We start from the raw sequence: 20,386 nt of genomic DNA on the forward strand, positions 1-20,386 counted from the left end.
TGCACCCCAGCTTTTGTTTATAAAACATTGAAAAGTTTCATATATACATCATCTTCTACACAGAAAAACTATTATAGTCCACTGATTACACTGAGCACATTACTTGGTCAGATGGACTGCTCTGTGGTTTGGAGTAACTGCATATTTACTGGTGACAATTTTACATTTTGTTGAAGTCAATTCTGCCAATAGACCAGTCTATCAATTTAAAAAACCTCACTTAAGCTGAAGTTACATTAAGTAAGGGAGTACAGAGGGCAAAACTTCCCCCCATGGAAGGTGTTGTTGAATTGTTCACTTCACCTTAGACCACTAAGCAATTTTTATTTGTGAAAATCAAAAGAATGATCTGAAAACGAGACTCCAACAAAATGTGCCATAAACAGTTTAGTGTATAACCCTCTTGTTATCTTTTGAAACTTAATTATCCATTTTTAAATATGACCGCCTTTCTTACTTTCAAAAACAGGCTGGTGTCAGCTCACGGTAATAAAGTGAGGCATCGTTTAACATTTACGGTGGAAAAATGGGTAGAATATAACTACATGCAGACTACTATGCACTTGTTTGTTGGATATTTTTGCTCTACACACATTTTCACAGAGTATATTTCCCTTCCTACAAAAAATATTTTTTCACTGCAACATATTTAAAAAGTCTAGTTCTGATTCTTCTTCCCATCTGCAGCACTCTTAAATAAGCTACTTTCTGAGAGTACAGTGGGGTTTTGAAAACATGCCAAGTCTGGATGAAATCTTGCAATACCTGTTTTGTGAATTTGTCTCCACAGCCCTTACATAATTTCTACATCACACTTTAAGGGTTATGGCCCATGAAAAGCTTTCACTAAGATTACCTGAAGTCTTTCATTCTTTCCCTCCCTTGAGGTCACAAACTATACAGCCTTAGTGATTTACGGCTCAGTTATAACTGCCTTCTCTACCTTCTGGGGCCATGAACCTATTCAGATTTTGGGGAATTTACCACTCTTTTTACTTGTAATATCACTGAAAAAAATAATGTTAATGACAGAAACAGAGATTGAATATGAAGTCACTGCAACTACCTGATTCACAAATTTTCAAAGAATCTAATTAAGCACAACTTTGCAGTTGAAAATAATTTATTACAATATGCTTAAAACATTGCAAACAGCACAAATCAGAGAAATGTCAGTGGAAGAAAGCTTTATACACAATTTCCAGAGATTTTCTGAGTATCACCAGTCTAAATAAATCCCCCCGTTTCTTATTTTCTACATGGGGTTAGGGTATTGTGTCAACTGTTACCATCTCTCTTGATTCAATGCCACTCTCCTACCTTCTTCGACAGTTTTGCCTGATTGTTGCAAGTCTTTTCTCACACAATCCAGCCATCTCTTTGCTAGACGCCCCTGTTTCCTCTTGCCTACTTTCTGTCTGTACTAAACCTTCTTCACCTGACTGTCTTCTACTTGTCTGCATGTGCTCAAACCAATATAATATGTTCTCTTTGACCTTCTCTGCAACTAGAGCTACTCTGACGTCTGCTCTGATGTCCTCATTTCTTCCTTTGTCCCACAGTATGCATTCTACCACCCATCTCAGGCACTTCATCTCCATCATCTCTAGATTCCCCAACTGCTCTGCCTTCACTGCCCAAGTTTCTGTACCAGCCTAAATAAATGTAAAGATGACACTGCATAAATGGCATGGCTTGATGTCTTTTGATGACATAGGTTCATTATGCTAAATGGATACAAAAAAAAAATCACCTGACTATATAGGTTCATAGGTTCATAGGTTCATACTAGGCTATCTGCCCTGGGGCAATTATAAGCCTAGCCCGATTCTGTATGGCTTACACCACCCCTTGATTTGAGTATACTGTGCCCTTTTTTAAGGTTTAGTTTACTGTGCCTCTGTCTAATAGTGACACAGGAGTAATCCCTGGGACAAACCTACGATCCCCCATCCACTTATATAGGTTCATAGGTATATCTTCCCAGTCAAGTCATTTTGGAATAGAAACCAAGAATCAGGATGTAAAACAAACTAGGAAAAATGAACAAGATCCAAGAGAAATGGTTGGTATAACTCTCAAAACAGTTTAATGATAAGTGCTTTCTTCTATAAAAGTATACAAGACTTCTTTAGATAAAATCCAATAAATAACCACCTCTTTTTATAAACAATTAATAGTCATATGACCTGAAAAAAAACACCAAAAAAATGCAATTTAAAGCAATAACCCCCCCCCCCTTTGAAAAAAATGGCATATACACTTACCCTATCAAATCATCAATGCCAAATGTCCTGTTTCCCTTGGAGCTTGTACATTTTTCCTAGTTTGTTTTACATCCTGATTCCTGGTTTATAGTTTGGTGTGTTTTAGAGGATCCATGGCTACAGACTCTCAAATTGTTTCTCAGAACTTACTTGAGAAGGAACAGAGTGAAAACAGAAACTGTGAAAAAAGGGCCAGTGAAACAGTCAGTTTGGGTAAAATTCAGTCAAAGGATTGTAATTACACTGCCTAGATGCCAGCAAAAAAGACATCTGGAGAACCTAAGAAAAAAATCAACCAGAAAAGGAGAAGAGAAAACTTTGGCTGGAAGAATCCTGCAACAGTTCACCAAAAAACAGTTTTGCTACAGAAGATGGCATCCAATAATTTAGAGGGAAAAATAAAATGCACCCAGAAGTATTTAACATAAATACAACAATGAATGAATACTTGATCACAAATATCAAAGTAGTAGAATAAAACTTTAACTAGCTATTCAGATGAACTCATAAAACTGCAAAAATCAGGATGAAATGAAGAAAAGGCTGGCAGAGTATGAGCCTTCTCAAGAAGAGCTGTTTGAAAAATAGTAGAGTTAGAAGACAGAGCGTAAAGAGAAAACCTGAGATTGTGCAGGAGAAACTGGAAGGAACAAACTGTATTAATTTGATGAAAGTACAAACAAGACACTGGACTGGTATTCCACTGCAAGGTTTGTTAATTGAGAGGGCACATCATGCATTTTCTCCAAACTTGGCCAAGAGAAAACAGACAAGACCTATACAAGTAAAGATGCACTCATACCAGCAGAAAGAATCGATCTTGACAGAACTGTGACAAGAAGAGTAGTAAAATTTGGAGACAACAGATAATTTGTGGAAAATTATTATTCGCTGTGCACCAGGCAGTAACAAAGCAAGTTTATCCCAGCAATCAAGGGACTGTTGAGAGGCAGGTATGAGTCAAGTTGCTGTATACAGCTGTATTCAGCTATATTTTCATGGTGGATTAGAGACATGTTTTGATGCAGAACAGGTTAAGGAGAAAATAAAAAAGTATATCCAACAAAGAGTGAGCCAGCAGGCAAAAGGGTACTCTGTTTTTCATTATTCTGACAATAGCAAAGTCTATAAAGAGAGAGAGAGAGTGCCAAGGAAAACGTTTCCATTTCTCTAAAGGAAAATGCTTGAGAGATGGACAAAAGCATGGCAGTTAACTAAAAGAATCAACCAGAGACTGTTGTTGGGAGATGGAGATGATCAGGAAAAAAGGGGACTATAAAGCATCAATCCCAATGGATGTACACATAGTGAAATATGGCTTTGCAAGAAAAAGTGGCTCAGACAGACTGGGATTTGTTTTTACTTTTGTGAGTAAACTGTAAAGCATGTGCCCCACTTCCCTATTTTATGTCATTAATGCTTAAAGACACTGAAAGGAAAAAAGCAACTGCAAGTAAAACAGTTTTTTATTCTTATTAACAACTGTATAAGAATATCATGATGTAAATTCCATGTTATACTGTAAAAAGAAAAGTTTCGTACAGTGCGGTTTTTCTTTTAATATGAACTGGGAGAGTCTTCTCAAACTGCTCTTAAATATAAAAATATATTAAAACAAACAAGTACTCTGTCTTAGTTGTATAATCTCTCTACTGTGCCTAATGTCCTTCCTGAGTAGTAACTGTCCACATGTGGACTATTTACTACAAACGTACGCTATCTACACCCAAAGCTTACATACGTACTATCTGCACAGACAGTACTTCCATACCAAATGACTCTGAATCTGTTCTAAACATTTTTAACATTCTTAGCCTCTTGTCTACAAATTTTGGTGCTGCTTTAACATATTATTTCAAGGCTTCTTGTCCCTATAAAATTTACCAGTGCTTATGTATATTTTTCTTAATTTCATAAAATGTACAGTTGTGCAAAATCTTACCATAACAGTAGATGTCTTTCGCTTCATTGCTGCAGTATTTGATCTCCTGCCAAGAACAGCCTAACGTCCGACCAGTATACCAAAGTCTTTAGTATGTACAGGCACTGTATGTCACTGGTATGCTCCCCATGCAAGGCACAGTGCATAAAGGTGATGTATGGATGCACACATTTCAGAACTGAAAAGCCCCAGGAGGAACAGAATATCTTTAGGAACCAAGACAAATGTGCATCCAGGAGATAAGAGAGAAGAACCCCTCAGCCAGGAGGGTAAGGAGAAAAGGATAGAGCAGAGGGGGCAGGAGGGAGCAAATACTGCAAGTGAAGAGAAGGACATCTACTGTTATGGTAAAATTTTACACAAGTGTACTATATCCTTCCATATCACTGCTGATACCTTGACAGCAAGGTCCCAGACCTGAAGACCTAGCCTGAAAAGAAGGTAGGACCTTGTACCCCCTTACTTGTTGACATACCACATCACTGTCGCATTGTCTGTGGAAAACTTTGCAGGGCCTGGGATAAGAGAAGGTATGAAAAGCCTGGAGAGCTAGAAGTAGAGCCCTCATCTCCTCTGATGAAGAGGCCAGAGATGCTGAACCATGAGGGTGCCAAAGGAAGCTCCCACTCCTGTCTGAGGCATCTGTAAAGACCTCCTGAATCAGGACTGGAAACTAGAAAGAAAGCCTTGCGTTGAGAAAGAGTTGATGAATCCACCACTAAAGCTTGAGCCTGAGACAGGGAAGGAAGGGAACTAAGAAGTCCAGGGGGGGGGGGGCAATGTTGAAGCCTCACTGACTTGAGGTACCACTGCACTTTTCTCATTTGGAGTCTGGCCAGAGGCAACATGGGAATGGTGGAAGCCATAACCTGAGGATCCTGAGAAATTCCCTGGCAGCGGCTGTTCTTTCATCCCAATAACATATTCTATGCAGCTCTCAGGCCAAACTACTCTTTCATCTCCTGACTTCTGCATGTCTCCTGTAGGAGACAGTTTGTACATGCATATAGTACTTGTCATTGTAACAAACTTATTAAAACTGTCTGTTTACAGAATATTTCAGCACATTCAAAAGTTGTTCAGCCTAATTTGTGTACTTGTGGAATCCAATTAATTTTCAATTTGCTCGTTGCTTTCCTTATTTGTAATGTTGTGACTTAGCGTAAACCGGCATTTATTTATACCCTAAGTACTCTGTAATTTTGTGCCACTGGCCCTAGGGCTGTAGCTAAAAAGGGCTCAAGGACCAGTCCGTACCCATCCACCCAGTTTTAAAAAAAAATAGGATCAGTCTGGCGGTGCTACACAGTGACGTGAAAGAAGCATTTTTTGTTACTTATAAATAAAGATAAATGACTACAACAGCTCACAGTTTAACATACAGACATTCAACTGTAAGCAGCTATTAGAATATATTTATCAGCACAGTTTTTATAAGCCCCATTCTTCTAATCACAGATAATTCTTCAAGCAATTCTAGCTTAATTCATTTACTGCTCAGTTTTCAGAAAACGGATGATCTATTTACTAGCTGTTGTATATTCAACTGAATTCTATATCAATAATTTGGTTCTAGACAACTGGTATATTATATTTCAACATTTTACTTCATGACTAACCTGATGGAACTGTTTTTCTCTCTCTCATTAAGGTGTATCCCATGCTTGTCCATTTCTGCTGGATTAATACTCTTGTCCTTAAAACTTTACATTTTTAATGCATTTTGTTGTTATTATTAGAGGCTTGCCAGGCAGGGCCAGCCTTTATCAACTGGTTCCCTAGGCAAAAGGTCTCCACAGCACCTCTCCCCAACACCACCCAGTGCCCCCATCCTGGTCTACCTACACCATGCAGATTACTGGAAAAGCACCCCTGCTAGATCGGCACTGTAGGTGGCCACCTAGCTGGCCTATGTCTAAGGCCGGCTACGCTAGAGACAGCAGGTGCTGGATATAAGCTATGGAAACACTGTTTAGCTATGCAGTATTGTTTGAAATTATATTCTCAGAGTTAAAACATTAAGATTTCTGATGACTGCTATTGTTCAGAGTGTCCGTTTATGAAAGGTAAGGGTGACCCCAAAAGTTAATATCAAGAAACGAAAGGAGGTTCAGTCACACAGCTAAATTAGAGTATATTACATGCTTTAATCCACCAATAGGTACAACAGACTGTTTTTCTACAATAAAAGTACAGTTTTGTACCTACCATAAATGTAGATGTTCGAGTGTTCACACTGCTGCAGTCATCACACTTGGGTTATCCTGCTGTCAGGCGGTCCCGCAGTCGGCCAGAGTTCCAAAGTCTTGGTCCGGCGTCAGTTGCTGTCGCTTCTTCCCTGACGTCAGTGCGCTAGGGGTATATAAGATGCATCCGATGCCATTTTCTTCAGTTTTTCTTGCCCCAGATGTCAGGTGCCCCCAATAGGTAGGCAATACATATTGCTAATAAAAATATATATATAAAAATAAAACAATTCCTTCAGTTACAAGCAAATACACCACAAAGGTTGTATAGGATAGAAAGGTATAGATAACTCCAGCTAGTTCAGAGGGGATGGAGGGAAGGTAACCTGGACTGCAGCAGTGTGAACACTCGAACATCTACATTTATGGTAGGTACAAAACTGTACTATGTTCATCGTGCTACACTGCTGCAGTCATCACACTTGGGTTGAATCCCAAAGCTAAGGATGGGTGGTGGAACTAAACAGGGTTTTGTGAAACTAGTAGGCCCTGCAGAACTGCAGTGGCAAAGCCAGCTCTGGTTTTAGAGTATAGAAGTAAGTGATGATGCTTGGTGAAGGTGTGCACTGAACTCCATGTTGCAGCCTCCAAAATATCCTTGGTTGGTACCAGTCTGAGGAAGGCTGTTGATGTTGCTGTAGCCCTGGTGGAATGGGGCCTGATGTTACCAAGCACAGATTTCCCATGGTGTGTGTAGCAGAAACGGATGCAATGTCTTATACCTTTTGAAATGGTCTGTTTTGTGATAGCTTTTCCTTATGATCCTGCAGCATAGGATACAAAGATCTGGTCAGATTTTCTGAAAGCCTTAGTTTTATCCAAGTAGTAACGTAATTGCCTGTGAATATCCAAAGAGTGTAGGAGCCTTTCCCCTTTGTTCTGGGGGTTTGGGTAAAAGGTGGACAAATGAATGGTTTGGTTTAGGGCCACACTGGAAACCACCTTTGGCATAAAGGAAGGGTTAGTTCGTAAAGAGACTCTGTCTTGATGAAAAATGATGAAAGGCTCCATTGCCATTAGGGCCTGTAGTTCTGAGACTCTTCGTGCTGAAGTTATTGCTAGCAGCAGGGCAGTTTTCCATGATAGGAACTGTAGATCAGCTGTGAAAGCTGGTTCAAAGGGTGGTAGTGTAAGTTTTTCCAAAACAAAGTTGAGATCCCAAGTTGGTGTTGGTGCTCTCCAGGGCGGTCTTATGTTCTTAGCCCCTCTGAGGAACTGTCTTAGAAATGGATGTGAAAATATAGGAGGGTCCGTGTTGTATTGAGCTGAAATAGCTGAGGCGTGGATCTTAATAGATGAGAAGGAAAGTCCTTTGTGCAACATCTCAGTTAAATATTGAAGAATCTGAGAAATATTTGGTACAAGGGGATTCTGGCCTTTAGCCTGGTTCCAGGCGCAGAATCTTTTCCATTTGTCTGAATAGACTTTCCTGGTGCTGGGCCTCCTGGCCTCCAGAATGACGTCCATCACAGCTTTAGAGAGAAGTGTTGACTGGTTGTTTAGGCAATTTGCCATGCAGCCAGATTTAAAGTCTTGAGCTGGTTGTGTAGAATCTGATTGTTTTGCTGAGTGAGCAGGTGAGGAACTGTAGGCAAAATCCATGGTGGGCCTTGAGCCATGTTCCTTAGTATTGGATACCAGTGTTGGCGTGGCCAGTCTGGAGCAATGAGTATCATTTGTGGCCTCTCTAATCTGGCTTTCAGCAGCACCTTTGCCAGAAGAGGCAGTGGAGGAAAGGCATACACTGCCAATGTTTTCCAACTGAATGAGGGGGCGTCCACTTTCCAAGCTAGTGTGTGGTATGTCCTTGTGCAGAATTTCCGTAGTTGGTAGTTTTGGGGGGAAGCAAACAGATCTATGTCTGGGCTCCCCCATTTTTGAGTTATCATTGCGAATACTTGTGGATCTAGTTTCCACTCGTGAGGATCTATGATGTTTCTGCTTAGATCGTCTGCCAATGTGATTTTCTTTCCTGGCAGGAATTGCGCTTGTAGTTGAACTTGGTAGGTCAGTGCTGTGTTCCACAAGGTCATTGCTTGTCTGCATAGGGGGTAGGAGTGTGTGCCCCCTTGCTTGTTGATGTACCACATCACTGTGGTGTTGTCCGCCTTTATTAAGAGTTGTCCTGGATGTAGGAGGTCCTTGAAATCTGTTAGGGCATTTTGCACAGCTAGCATCTCTTTTTGATTGATATGTAGATGCCTTTGGTCTGCAGACCATTTGCCCTGAATACACTGTCCTGCCATGTGCGCTCCCCAGGCATAATCCGATGCATCTGTTGTTATAGTTTGTCTGGCTGTGGGTAAGGTAAAAGGCTGACCCTTGTTGAGGTGACATGCCTGAGCCCACCATAGAAACTCCTGTTGAAGGCAGGGTATAAGTGGAATTATTGTTTCCAAGCTGAGGCTGTGTTGAGTCCATACGCTTTTCAGATACCATTGTAATTTCCTCATATGCAGTTTTGCAAATGGTATTAGTAGTATGTAAGATGCCATGAATCCCAAGGCCTGCAGAATTTTTCTTGCAGGGAGTTGGGTCTTTGTTGCCATCATTTTGAAGTATTGAGTCAGTTGTCCTTGCTTGTCTGGAGTGAGATAAGCCATCTGGGCCATTGTATTTAAGCTGGCACCCAGGAATATTATGTCTTGTGAGGGCACTAGTTTTGATTTCTTTTCGTTTACTGTGTACCCTAGGCAACTTAGTAGGTTTTTGACAAACGCCAGATGCTTTAATAGAATGTCCTTGCTTTCTGCTTGAATAAGGCAGTCGTCCAGGTATGGATATATTTGAATCCCTCTTTGTCTGCAGTATGCAATTACTGGTGCCAGGCATTTTGTGAAGACCCTGGGTGCAGTAGATAAGCCAAAGGCAGTGCAAAGAATTGGTAATGGGTTGAACCGGCTATAAATCAGAGGTATCTTCTGCAATTTTGTCTGATAGGGACATGCAGGTATGCCTCCTTGAGGTCCAACATTACTAGCCAAGCCTTCTTGCCCAGCATGGGAAGAAGTTGCTGTAGTGTTAGCATCTTGAATTTGGGTACTTCCAGGGATGTTTTTAGAACTGAGAGGTCCAGAATGGGTCTCCAGGCTTTGTCCTTTCGGGGAACTAGAAACAGTCTTGAGTAAAATCCTTGTCCTTGCTCCTGTGTAGGAACGTGATGAATGGCTCTCATGTCCATGAGAGCTGAAATTTGCTTTTGAGCCTCTGCCCATTGATTTGGTGGCAGGTTTGGCATTCCTTTTATCCTTGGCAAAGTGTGAAAGTGGAATCTGTATCCTTGAGATACAATATTTAGGACCCATTTGTCTTTTGTGATGATGTGCCAATTGTCTGCAAAACAAGGGGGTTGAACCTGTAAAAAATCCTTGACCGTCTGCATAGATTTTGCCTTATCCTCCATTTTCTTTAAAACTTCTTCTGCTTTTACACCAAATAAAACATCCTGCTGTAAAGGTGCATCCAATAACTTTGCTTTAACATGATCAGGTAAAGTTTGTTCTTTTAACCAAGCATACCTACGTATGACAAACCCTGTCACTGCTGCTCTACAAGAAGCTTCCAATGAATCAAATCCACATTGCAAAGTATGCTTTCCCATTTGTTCAGCTGCATGCAACAAATCTTGCATTTCCTTGTAATCAGGCTGTTCTGTATGTGTGAGCATTTTTTGTTTTAATTGAAACATCAAATATTGTTGATATTTCGGCATGTGAAACTGACAATTTAAGGCCCTCATAGCTAGAGTAGCTGAGGTATATACTTTCTTTCCCCATCTGTCTAGTGCTCTAGAATCCCTTTCAGAGGGCACAGGATTTTTAGCAATAGAGGCCTTAACCCCTTTGGGACCCTGGGAAATGGTTTCTGGGTCAGCAACAGGGCTTTTATACAGGAATTTGTGTGAGTCAGGGACTCTGTAGTGTCTGTCTGGTTTGGCTGGTGCAGGAGGTAGTGAATCTGGGTTAAGACTAGATTCTGAGTAAACATCATCCACAATGTCTAACACAGGTGGAATAGCAAGTGGTCTGTGCTGGGGTAGTAGAAGGAACTCTCGGAGCCTTTTCTTAGAATCAGAATAATCCTGGCCTTCCCAGTGGAAATGTTCCCTCATGGTATGTAAGGTTTCCCCAAAAGAGTAGTCTTCTGGGGGAGATGCAGAAGGGATAGACTCTTCAGCATCAGAGTCTTCATAAGGGGGAAAGGAATATTCCTGTTCCTCAGAAGAGTCTAAGGAAATTAAAACCTGGTCAGAGGAAGCGTAGTCCTACTCCTGTCTGGGCCTTTTATCAGGAGGGGGATGGGAACCTCTGATTAGGGTAATTAAGTCTTCAGCCATCTTAAGCATCTGTTTTTCTTAGGCATGGGGCCTTGTACTGGAGACTGCTGTACAGTCTTCTTTGTTTTTAAAGGAGTTTTCAGCTTTGCATAGGATTTAAGAGTGAGTGTAGTTGGTCTGAAGACACCTTCTGCAACTGAAGGCGTTTCAACTGCACCGGAATCTCCTTCAGGCATGGAGTCGGATGGGCCTAAGGTTAAAGGTTGTGGAGGCCTAGCAATCTCCGCTTGTGAATCGGATGTCGCCTGGGGTTCTAAATCAGCGGTCGTCAGGGGCTGCGTAGGCGCCTCACTGAAAACCGGAGAACCGGCGACTGGCCTAGCAGAGGCCTCGGAGTCTGGTTTGGGTCTCGGCTGCCTGTCCTTATCTTTGCGTTTTTTATGCATTCCGGTCGTCGGGCATGGTATAATTAAATTTCCTACCAAAATAATGTCGGGCGAAATCAAACCGATGTTTAATAGTTCGTTTATTAAACCTAGCACAAAACCGACAACCTGTGACGTCATGGTCTGGGCCTAGGCAAGGAATACAATAAGAATGAAAGTCCTTATGAGGTATTTGCTTCCCACAAGAAATGCAATTGTTAACTTTTTCTGACATCGGACTGAGGCAAGAAAAGGTTCCCCAACAGGGTACTTAGCTTTATTGAAGACTTCGGTCTGAAATTCGATTTGAAAATCTCAGGAGTCGGCCGACCGGCACTTACAAACTGCTTCTGCTTTGGGCACCGCGCGGCAAGAAAGACAGAAGAAAATGGCGTCAGATGCATCTTATATACCCCTGGCGCACTGACGTCAGGGAAGAAGCAACGGCAACCGACGCCGGACCAAGACTTTGGAACTCTGGCCGACTGCGGGACCGCCTGATGGCAGGATAACCCAAGTGTGATGACTGCAGCAGTGTAACACGATGAACATCTAAACTTAAATGGGAGGCACACGACTGGATAATTCTTCTCAGTTCAATCTATGAGATCCGAACAGCAAGTGCACAATTGAAAGGTCACTGGAATACAAGGCCACTGCCACACGGACACCTGACCCTTTCATCTAACATGCACTGATTATATACTGCATTAGGGACATGACCAGCTACGCTGAGGTTATAGAGGCTTCAAACAATTTGAAGTTTTTATATTTGTTTCAAAAACTTTTTTTTTTTTTTTTTTTTAAGAAACAGCGGCCATTTAAGATTTCTGAGTTGAAAAATCACAAAAACTAAAGGAGTATTGGTCAAAGTGGGAATATTATACTAGCGATGTTAGACTGGAATACAGTATGCCTGTGCTAGGTCAGTCCTCCTCCTTATAATGAATGCTGTTGGATACTAAAAAGAGAGCCATGCAGATAATTGGCATCCTTCATTTAGACCCTTTAGCAGGTAATCAGTTTGTGTAATACTTATGGACATAATTCAGATAACCCTTTTTTTTTTTTTTTTTTTTTAATTCATTTATACATAGTAACCAGCCTAGAGCTTTTGAACTGGTATGCCAGTTTTCATTGGTAGTGATTTTAATCGGGTTATAAAAATCTTACTTACACAGGAGTAAAAGGCAAACTACAACCTCACAGGCAACCCAGAATAAGAATTAAAGCAATCAGACTTTTGAGGACTATACAGCTCCATATCCAATGACTGCACCTACACTACTGATGCATGGCTCACAGTAGGCTGGATTAGGTTCCAACAAATGCATGGTTTTGCAATCTATTACTAGGCTGGGCAATTTAACACTCCTGTTATCATACCATTCCGATACATCTGACAAACATGTCATTGCATGAGCCCACCATTATGAATACTTGTCATTTCTGGAAAGAATGCGAGTCCAAGCAAAACACATACTTACCTTTAGGAGTACTAGGCACCAATCACTTCTTGAATAAATTCCCCAGTGAAGAAATGCAAGCCTATCTTTCACATCAGGAAAGGGACACTTGCACTAGACCCACAAGAAGCTTCCTTCTTGCACCTGGTGCAGAACTTGAAAAGTTTCTAAAATCACTAAGTAAACATTTACAAGAGATTTATGCATGAAAGAATTGTCTTGATAATATCAAAGATCGACAGCCGAACAGTGTAAGTTGGGGGGGGGGGACTCTCGCAAGTGGAAAATGAATGCACTCATAAGGCAAGTTCATGGTATCATGGAGTACAGAGTCATATCCATCCATGGAGTGTGGGGACTTTCACATAAAATAGGATTTGAGATATAAGAGGAAATTGCAACCCCCAGTGAAATTCCACTTAGATATAGAGAGGAAAAGGCACATTCCATGCAGAATATATCTCAGCTGGGAACTAAACCAGAGAAACTGACAGAAATGTAGTGTTGTATGTCAAACTTACTATTCAAAAAAACTATAGGTAACATCTCAGAATGGTTACGACATTTAGTCCTGCTTACACCTTTCTAAAAGAGGACTGCAGTACAATTTTGCTTTATTCATGTCACTTATTTCAACTAAAGTCATTAGCCTGCCAACCACTGTATTTGATGTCCACTTTACCTTATTATCATTCCCTCCTGATGCTAAGTGCTGGTGATCTGGTGACCATTTCAGTCCACATACTTCCTGTCTGTGACCCTGTAGCCTTCTCTCTGACTGCAAGGGTGGAGTTCGAATGTCACGCTGGAATATGAGGCGATCCCGACTGCCAGATGACAGCTGATCAGTATTCCAGGCCAAGGCACCTGGCCAAATGGCATTGTTAAAGATAAATTAGATCCAATGTGTGCAAAAACAAATCTTTAAAAACAACAGAAATACTTCTAGAATTATAAGAAATATATTTATACAATGAAACAAAACAGATTGAATATTACTATGACAAAGAAATATGAAATTTGTAAATGCCAAAACAGCACTCATTAACTATAATAATTAAACTGAACAAAACAGGGTAACAAAAAATAACTGCCCAGAATATAATCCTGGATATAACTTTCACAGTTAAAATATAAAGACGTAATGAAAATGGCTATATATCATCATCAGTTAAACCAGGCAGAAGAGCACATAAGACACTGGATATCCAGAATAAGATCCCATTAAAATGTGCAGTACAGGAAAGTTACATTAGAAAAACACTAATTTCCAAGGCAGAAGACCATTATAGAGCATACAGACCACATAACAGTCATTTCACTTACAGAAACCAAAGTGTTTGTCTAGCTGACACTGAAATTCATCAACAATGAGGCAATAATGAAGGTTTTTTTTTCCTGTTTAGGTTGTCACTAAGTTTTAACATTAAGTACAGTTCCTCCCAAGTGGCATACAAACGGTGGCAATCCTTTTTTCCAACTTTTATTAAATTTTTACACATGAATTTAACACAGTAATAACACCAATAATAAACAAGATAACTATTTACAAAGTTGTCTATAACAAATCAGACAAATTCAACAATTGTTGACATTAAAATTATCAATTAATATTTTTCTAATAAGTTGTTTAATTTTAACCAGTAATTATAACCCAGAAGTAATTTTGTTTTTTCTCATCCTAATAGTATGCATTTCATTTTGGCAAACAACCTTTGTAATATTTGTAAATTCCATAATCAAGGGTATAGTTTTATTCTTCCAATTCTTTTGTAATTACTTTTCTAGCTATTACTAAGATGCACCAAAAAAGAGGAATTTGAGTTTCTGGTACAATTCCAGGAATTAGAGCATTAAATAACATCAACTATTTAGAAGAGAAAACCTATCTGGCCATAATGCTTGCATTAAATTATTTATGTCATCCCTAAAATGTTGTAAAATGTTACATTCCAATACTATGTATAGCTAAGCTGCCTTCAATCTAGAATTCATTTCTAACAATAAAGAAATCCTGTTTACTGTATACAAGTTCAATTTTATGAAGAGTTATAAAAGCTCTATGTAGAAACTTCCATGAGAATAACTTCCAATATAAAGAAGAAGTTTTCCCAGATGATTTTAATATCAGTTTATTTTCATTAAAAAAATCCATAATATTTGTGTAGAGTAATTCCAATAGTGAACTTTAAAATATGACATATGTTCCAAGTAACAAGATTCACTTACCTCACTATTTATAATAAGATTTATTAGACATTTTAAAAAATTAGGTAAACATTTTTATCTAAATCTGATAGAAATACAATTTTAGACATTCTATAGTGTCTGTTAATTTGAATTATAGGCCAATTACTCATATCTAGAAAATATTTATTAATTAAAAAAAAACAACAAAAGTATCTTAATGCCATTTCAAAATTATTCCAAAAAATTAGATTGCTATTTTTTAAAACCATTTTACTGATATTCCATGAGTCTAAGCAATCGTTAGTACATGTTATGGGGAGTAAAGTGAAGAACCATTTTTCACATCAGGACAGCCATGAATTAAACTTCTAAATACATTAAGAATGCTAGCAATATAATAAAATGCAAATGATTGATTAATATTGCTAATAACATAATTTTAGCAACCATGAAAAATTATTAGATACAATTTGTCTATGTGAAAAAGATATAGAATTATTAATTAACAATATTTTCATGAATTAATTTCCATTTAGCTGTATACCATAATATATCATGAACATCAGTGTCTCCACCCTCCCATCTTCTTACATGATGTTCAAATGAAAAAAAAAAAGATGGAATTCCAAAGACAATAATTCTGAACAGAATGATTCAAAGTGAGAAGCTTGAAAGAAAGCTGATTTTGTTTTTCATTTTTGCAGCATTCAGAAAATTTTTATTGACAAATTTAACTCAGACAAACTACCTGAATAGTACAGAAGATAAGTGTGCCACTCTCCATGCTCACAAACTGGCATGTTCACAAACTCTGTTAATGTTAACATGCTGCTTATATTTACATTTGCCAGGAGTGAGGTTCAAACTTCTATCTAACTATCTTTTCGGACTATTATGTTACACATTAACCACATGCACCACTGACCTTGTATTAAACTAGCATGTCACAGATTACATAGCCATTGACAATTAACAAAATGACTTCATCAACTCTGCAACAACAGTGCCATTTTTGCCTTGAAAAGTCACTTTCCAGTAGTCTAGTAAATGGTAGCCCAACCTGCACACAGTCTGAGTTGTGTAATTATATCCTCCATCATCAGACATGTTGCATCGTTCCCATACCAAGTTGCTGGTGTCTTAACAATGGCTGCACTCTACAATACTACAATGGTTGTAATCTGCAATATCCACAATCTCTGGACATGAAGACCCCACAGCCATCACCAAATTAAAAAAAAAATTCTCAAAGCTCTGTCCCTAAAGTTGAAATACCCTTTTTAGTAGCCAAGTGTCACAGCTGTTGTACTGCACATAATATGCTATACCACAATTAGCAGCAAGAGAAACATCTTAACCAAACTGAAGAAAATGTAAGAAATAATAGCATTTCAGCATGAAATGCTACATACAGACACTGACTGGAATATCACAATAAAGAGAACAAATTCCAGTATGGGCCACAGGCACTATACGATAAGCAAAGAAGGAAGGTTTATGAAATAATTCCTGTATGTCTTTGAACTGCTTGATATGGCAGAACTGGATCAGATCTCTCCAGAATATACTATTTGGGATTAAACTACTTATTACTTAGGCATAATATCAGATTCAGGATAAGTGAGATATATATGACACAGAAACATTACCATACAGTTGAACATTTACACATACTTCCAACAGTACATAAGATCACTCTGCTCTAGAATTTTACATTAAGTCTTGTAGTTGCTATGAAGCCAGACACTGGAAGATTTCATGCCAGTACTTAAACATTCAGGACTTTCAGTAATTATCTAAACAGAAACTGGTAGCAAAGTTAAATGACTTGTTGAAGGCTCCCATTACAGTGCTGTTATAATGGGAGGGTTAGGGCAAGAAATGCAGACTGAAGCTAAGGAGCTAAGGAACAGACAAAGGATATACTTAAGGAGCTTACAAGAAATAAAATAAATGCAAAAGAAAAATAAGAACCAGCATACAGCTGATGAGCAGGTTACAGCTGGAGATAGCAAAACTAAAATGATTATAACAGAATGGCAATAAGATTAGGATACTTTGATAATATTCCTGTAGCCAAAAATACCAGCACAGATATTAAGACAGCAAGCTGTAGAAAGATAAACACTGAAAATATTTGACACACAGCATAAAATGACTACAGACCCCACAAGATTTTTACACAGAACTTAAAGCAAAAGCCAAAAAAATGCAAGAATTTTCTTGCGCAAAATGCAGGTACTTCACCTCCTGCAAGAAGAGGGAGAGAGTTTAATCCCCCCGATTAGAGAGAAATAAGTCAAAAACTCAACTGATTATTAGCAGGAGAATCTCCCGGTGATGACTGTTTTCCTATACAACTGTGGGAAATGTTATTTTAGAACAGCGGTACAAGGGATACCACCCTCATGGAGGAAAGCAATTATTTCAGTTGTACATAAGGAAGGAAAGGAACCAATTAACCCATCATCTTCCAAACCTATCTAATGTTTAAGCAGCGACTGCAAGCTATTCATGAGAATTCTGGTTGCCAGAACAGCTAAAAATCTTACCAAATCAGACCGACGTGGATCAATGTGGCCTTTGAGAGTATTTCTAAAACTACTCTGCTGATATAAGAAAGTAGGGAATGCATCTGAGAGAGTAAAGCAGTTTAATTTTCAGTAAAGCTGGTTAAAGCTACTTTTGAAAATGCTTGCTTTCAAGTTAACAAGAGTGACTCTTGATATATTATATACATACTTATATCATTCATAAATGCATATATAGATACACAAACAGAACAAATGCTCTAGTTATCTGTGTGGTAAGTGGTTTTGGATTTCATCCCCCAAGAAAAATAGACTCTAACAAGTACTGACGGGAGAAAACAGAACTGTATATTTGATGGGGAGAAACAGTCCTAGGAGGCAAGGGAAAAACTCTAGATGCTGCCAAGTGATACGGGGGACCAATGATGCCAGACATGAATGGCTATCATAAGGCCAGGAAAGTAAAATAGTTGTACCTCATGCAACATCAGAAACATAAGCACTCAAATAACTTGGAAAGAGGCAAAAGAAGAATCTGACATGCAAAAAAATGATAAACTGTTACACAAGAGCCGCCTTTAAGCTGAACTAAACCAAATTAGTAATAAAACAGAGAAGAAGACAGGAGGTCAACACAATTATGTATTTATTGGCATTTGTAGACTTGGAAAGACCAACTAGGAAAAAGCAAAATTCCACCAACCAGAAGAGCAAAGATTAGCAGCAAAGGATGAGAACCACAAGTGCAAAATCCAGTAAAAATACCATTTATTGGTAAGCACTTTTGTCAGGTTTAAAATCACAAAACCTCTTCAGACACCATTTTACAAACATGCCCAGCCGTTTATACCAGTGTCATAACTACCAGCTGCCAATGACATCAAGTAAACACCCACACATGATTCATTTAAAAATTCAGGAACCTACAAGTTTAAAAAAATCCTACCTATCATAGGCTTTTAATTTAAGCAAACTAGAAATGGACACCATGTCATTTAATCCTGGTGGATAACTAGCATTCAAATAAATCTGCCACCATACCTCTTTCTCTTCTATTCTGATAGATAGAATTACGCTCTTTATCACTAGAAATGTCTAATGTATAAATTCAAATGGTAGATGGATGTAATGCAACATTAATAGTGATGTGAATGTCTCTTTAAGGAACATGTATTTTTTTAAACTTGTAGGTTCCTGAATTGAAGGTGTCTGAAGAAGTTTGGTGATTTTAAACCTGACGAAAGCCCAAAGTCTAACTAGGCAAAGACTCTTTTCAGCAAAGGCCTGAAGAGAAAAGCTCCAGAAACATAGGCAAATGCAAAATACAAAATGCAAGTAAAAGAATACAGAAGTGTAAAATACATAAATGAAAATGTCATCAAAATTACAGAGAAAGAAAGTGCATTGAGTATCTACCACTGTACAATTTATTCTTATTTTTTTCAACTTGTTAACAGCGGTAAAGCACTGATCACAACTGACCAATTTCAGTCTCAGTCCAGGCAAAAAGCAAAAATACGAAAAGAAATGATACAACAGAAAAAGCAATGCACTCCACAAGAACACTGCAGTACCCATAGTATATGAAACTATCTGTTTTTCATTTCTGAATTCATGTAATGTTTGACAAAATATCATTCTTCAAATAAAAAAAAAAATTAAAGTTAAAAAGTTATCTACAACTCTTTAAAAAAATCATCACACTAATAAGCATTGAAAGTTTTAAGCAGTGGAGGCTGGCCAATAAGTGGACAGTAGAGAGATATTGAGGAGGATTACACTGCCAGAAAGATGGCATTGGCATACGGTTGCCTTCCTAAGGTGAGTCTTTAACTGTAGTTGGAATTGAAAGCAGGAAGAAGCTTGAATAAGACAGGAAGGAAGAGATTCCCGTAACTTGGCACCAAGAATTGAGAAGCAATGGTCCATGCAATGAAGCTTAACACTGGAAGCCTATACTAAGGGAGCAGAGCTATCATGACGTCTGACATTGTACAATGGAGGAAGCCTTAAATAAACTAAATATATTACACAAAAATAGAGCAGACAAAGTGCTGAAATCAAGTGTAATCAAATAATTTGTCAGCATACCCTTATAATACAGATAGGGAGTGAGATATAACTTCACACTTGATTCATGTGAAAAAAAAATGAGCAATGTTGTCAAATGAGGTACACAGAGAAAAAGGAACAGTTTAAGGCTGTGCAGTGGTCAGTAAGAAAACAGAAAGAGGTAGGGACAAAGAACACCTATATGGTGAAAAGCAGATAACATAAGAAAGGTTTTAGAGACAGGAGGGATACAATTTGTAGAGTTGGTCTACAATTTGGCAGCTCAACAATGGAAGAGGAGTGGGCTGTCTGATCTGGAGTGGACATCTGCAAATCCACATATCAGCATTAAAGAAGAGTGACCAGTGTAAAAAATCTTATGAACAAAACTAGGTTACAGTACTCTAAGTGTATGTCAGTCAGACAGCCTTACATGCATTAGTGAATAAGGGAGCTGCCAGAAACAGAAATAAGATATAAAAAGGGAACGGGAGGTAGAAATAGATATGAAGTTAACCAGGTGATAATATGCACTTGGCATAACCAAGGTGTTTTCAATAGTAGTTGGCAATGAGTTTTAAATATCCAAAGCTTTTCTGTGAGTCTCATTGGAAAAAGAATGTTCTTCCATAGTTTGGTGATATAATCTGGATACAGAGCATCAACAAGTGAACTATGTAACTAATTGAGAGAGGAAAGAATTTGTCTTTGTAATGAACAACCTTATCTGGAAAGTACAGTTGAAGAAGGCTTTTAAAGAATGACCATTAACTGGCTGGTATACAATACTGTGTGCGACTTTTAATTCAAAGAATAGGACAAGTAGCTAACCGGGTAGTTCCAACCAATTAAAATGCCTATGAGTCAAGCAGTGATGGGTCCTGGATGGAATGTTAGCAGAGCGTTTTGCTACTTTATAATAGCATCGCTCGTACTGTTACTTTCTTTTTTTGGGGGGGGGGGTTGAGTAGTAGATGACAGGTTTTCAGCC

The 20,386-nt window shown here is 38.7% G+C and overlaps 1 protein-coding gene across 2 annotated transcripts in view; it reads right to left on the minus strand.

The window, feature by feature from the left end:
- Positions 1-20,386, minus strand: part of LOC122813194 (fizzy-related protein homolog) — an 806,647-nt gene that overhangs the window by 231,409 nt on the left and 554,852 nt on the right. For both annotated transcript variants that reach the window (XM_044085371.1, XM_044085370.1), the window contains one exon: positions 13,305-13,489. In XM_044085371.1, coding sequence (XP_043941306.1) covers positions 13,305-13,489 — 185 coding nt within the window. The remainder of the gene's footprint in view (positions 1-13,304; positions 13,490-20,386) is intronic.

This window comes from Protopterus annectens, chromosome 10.part0, assembly GCF_019279795.1.
Source record: "Protopterus annectens isolate FY-2018-M chromosome 10.part0, PAN1.0, whole genome shotgun sequence".
In the NCBI taxonomy this organism is placed as follows: domain Eukaryota; kingdom Metazoa; phylum Chordata; order Ceratodontiformes; family Protopteridae; genus Protopterus; species Protopterus annectens.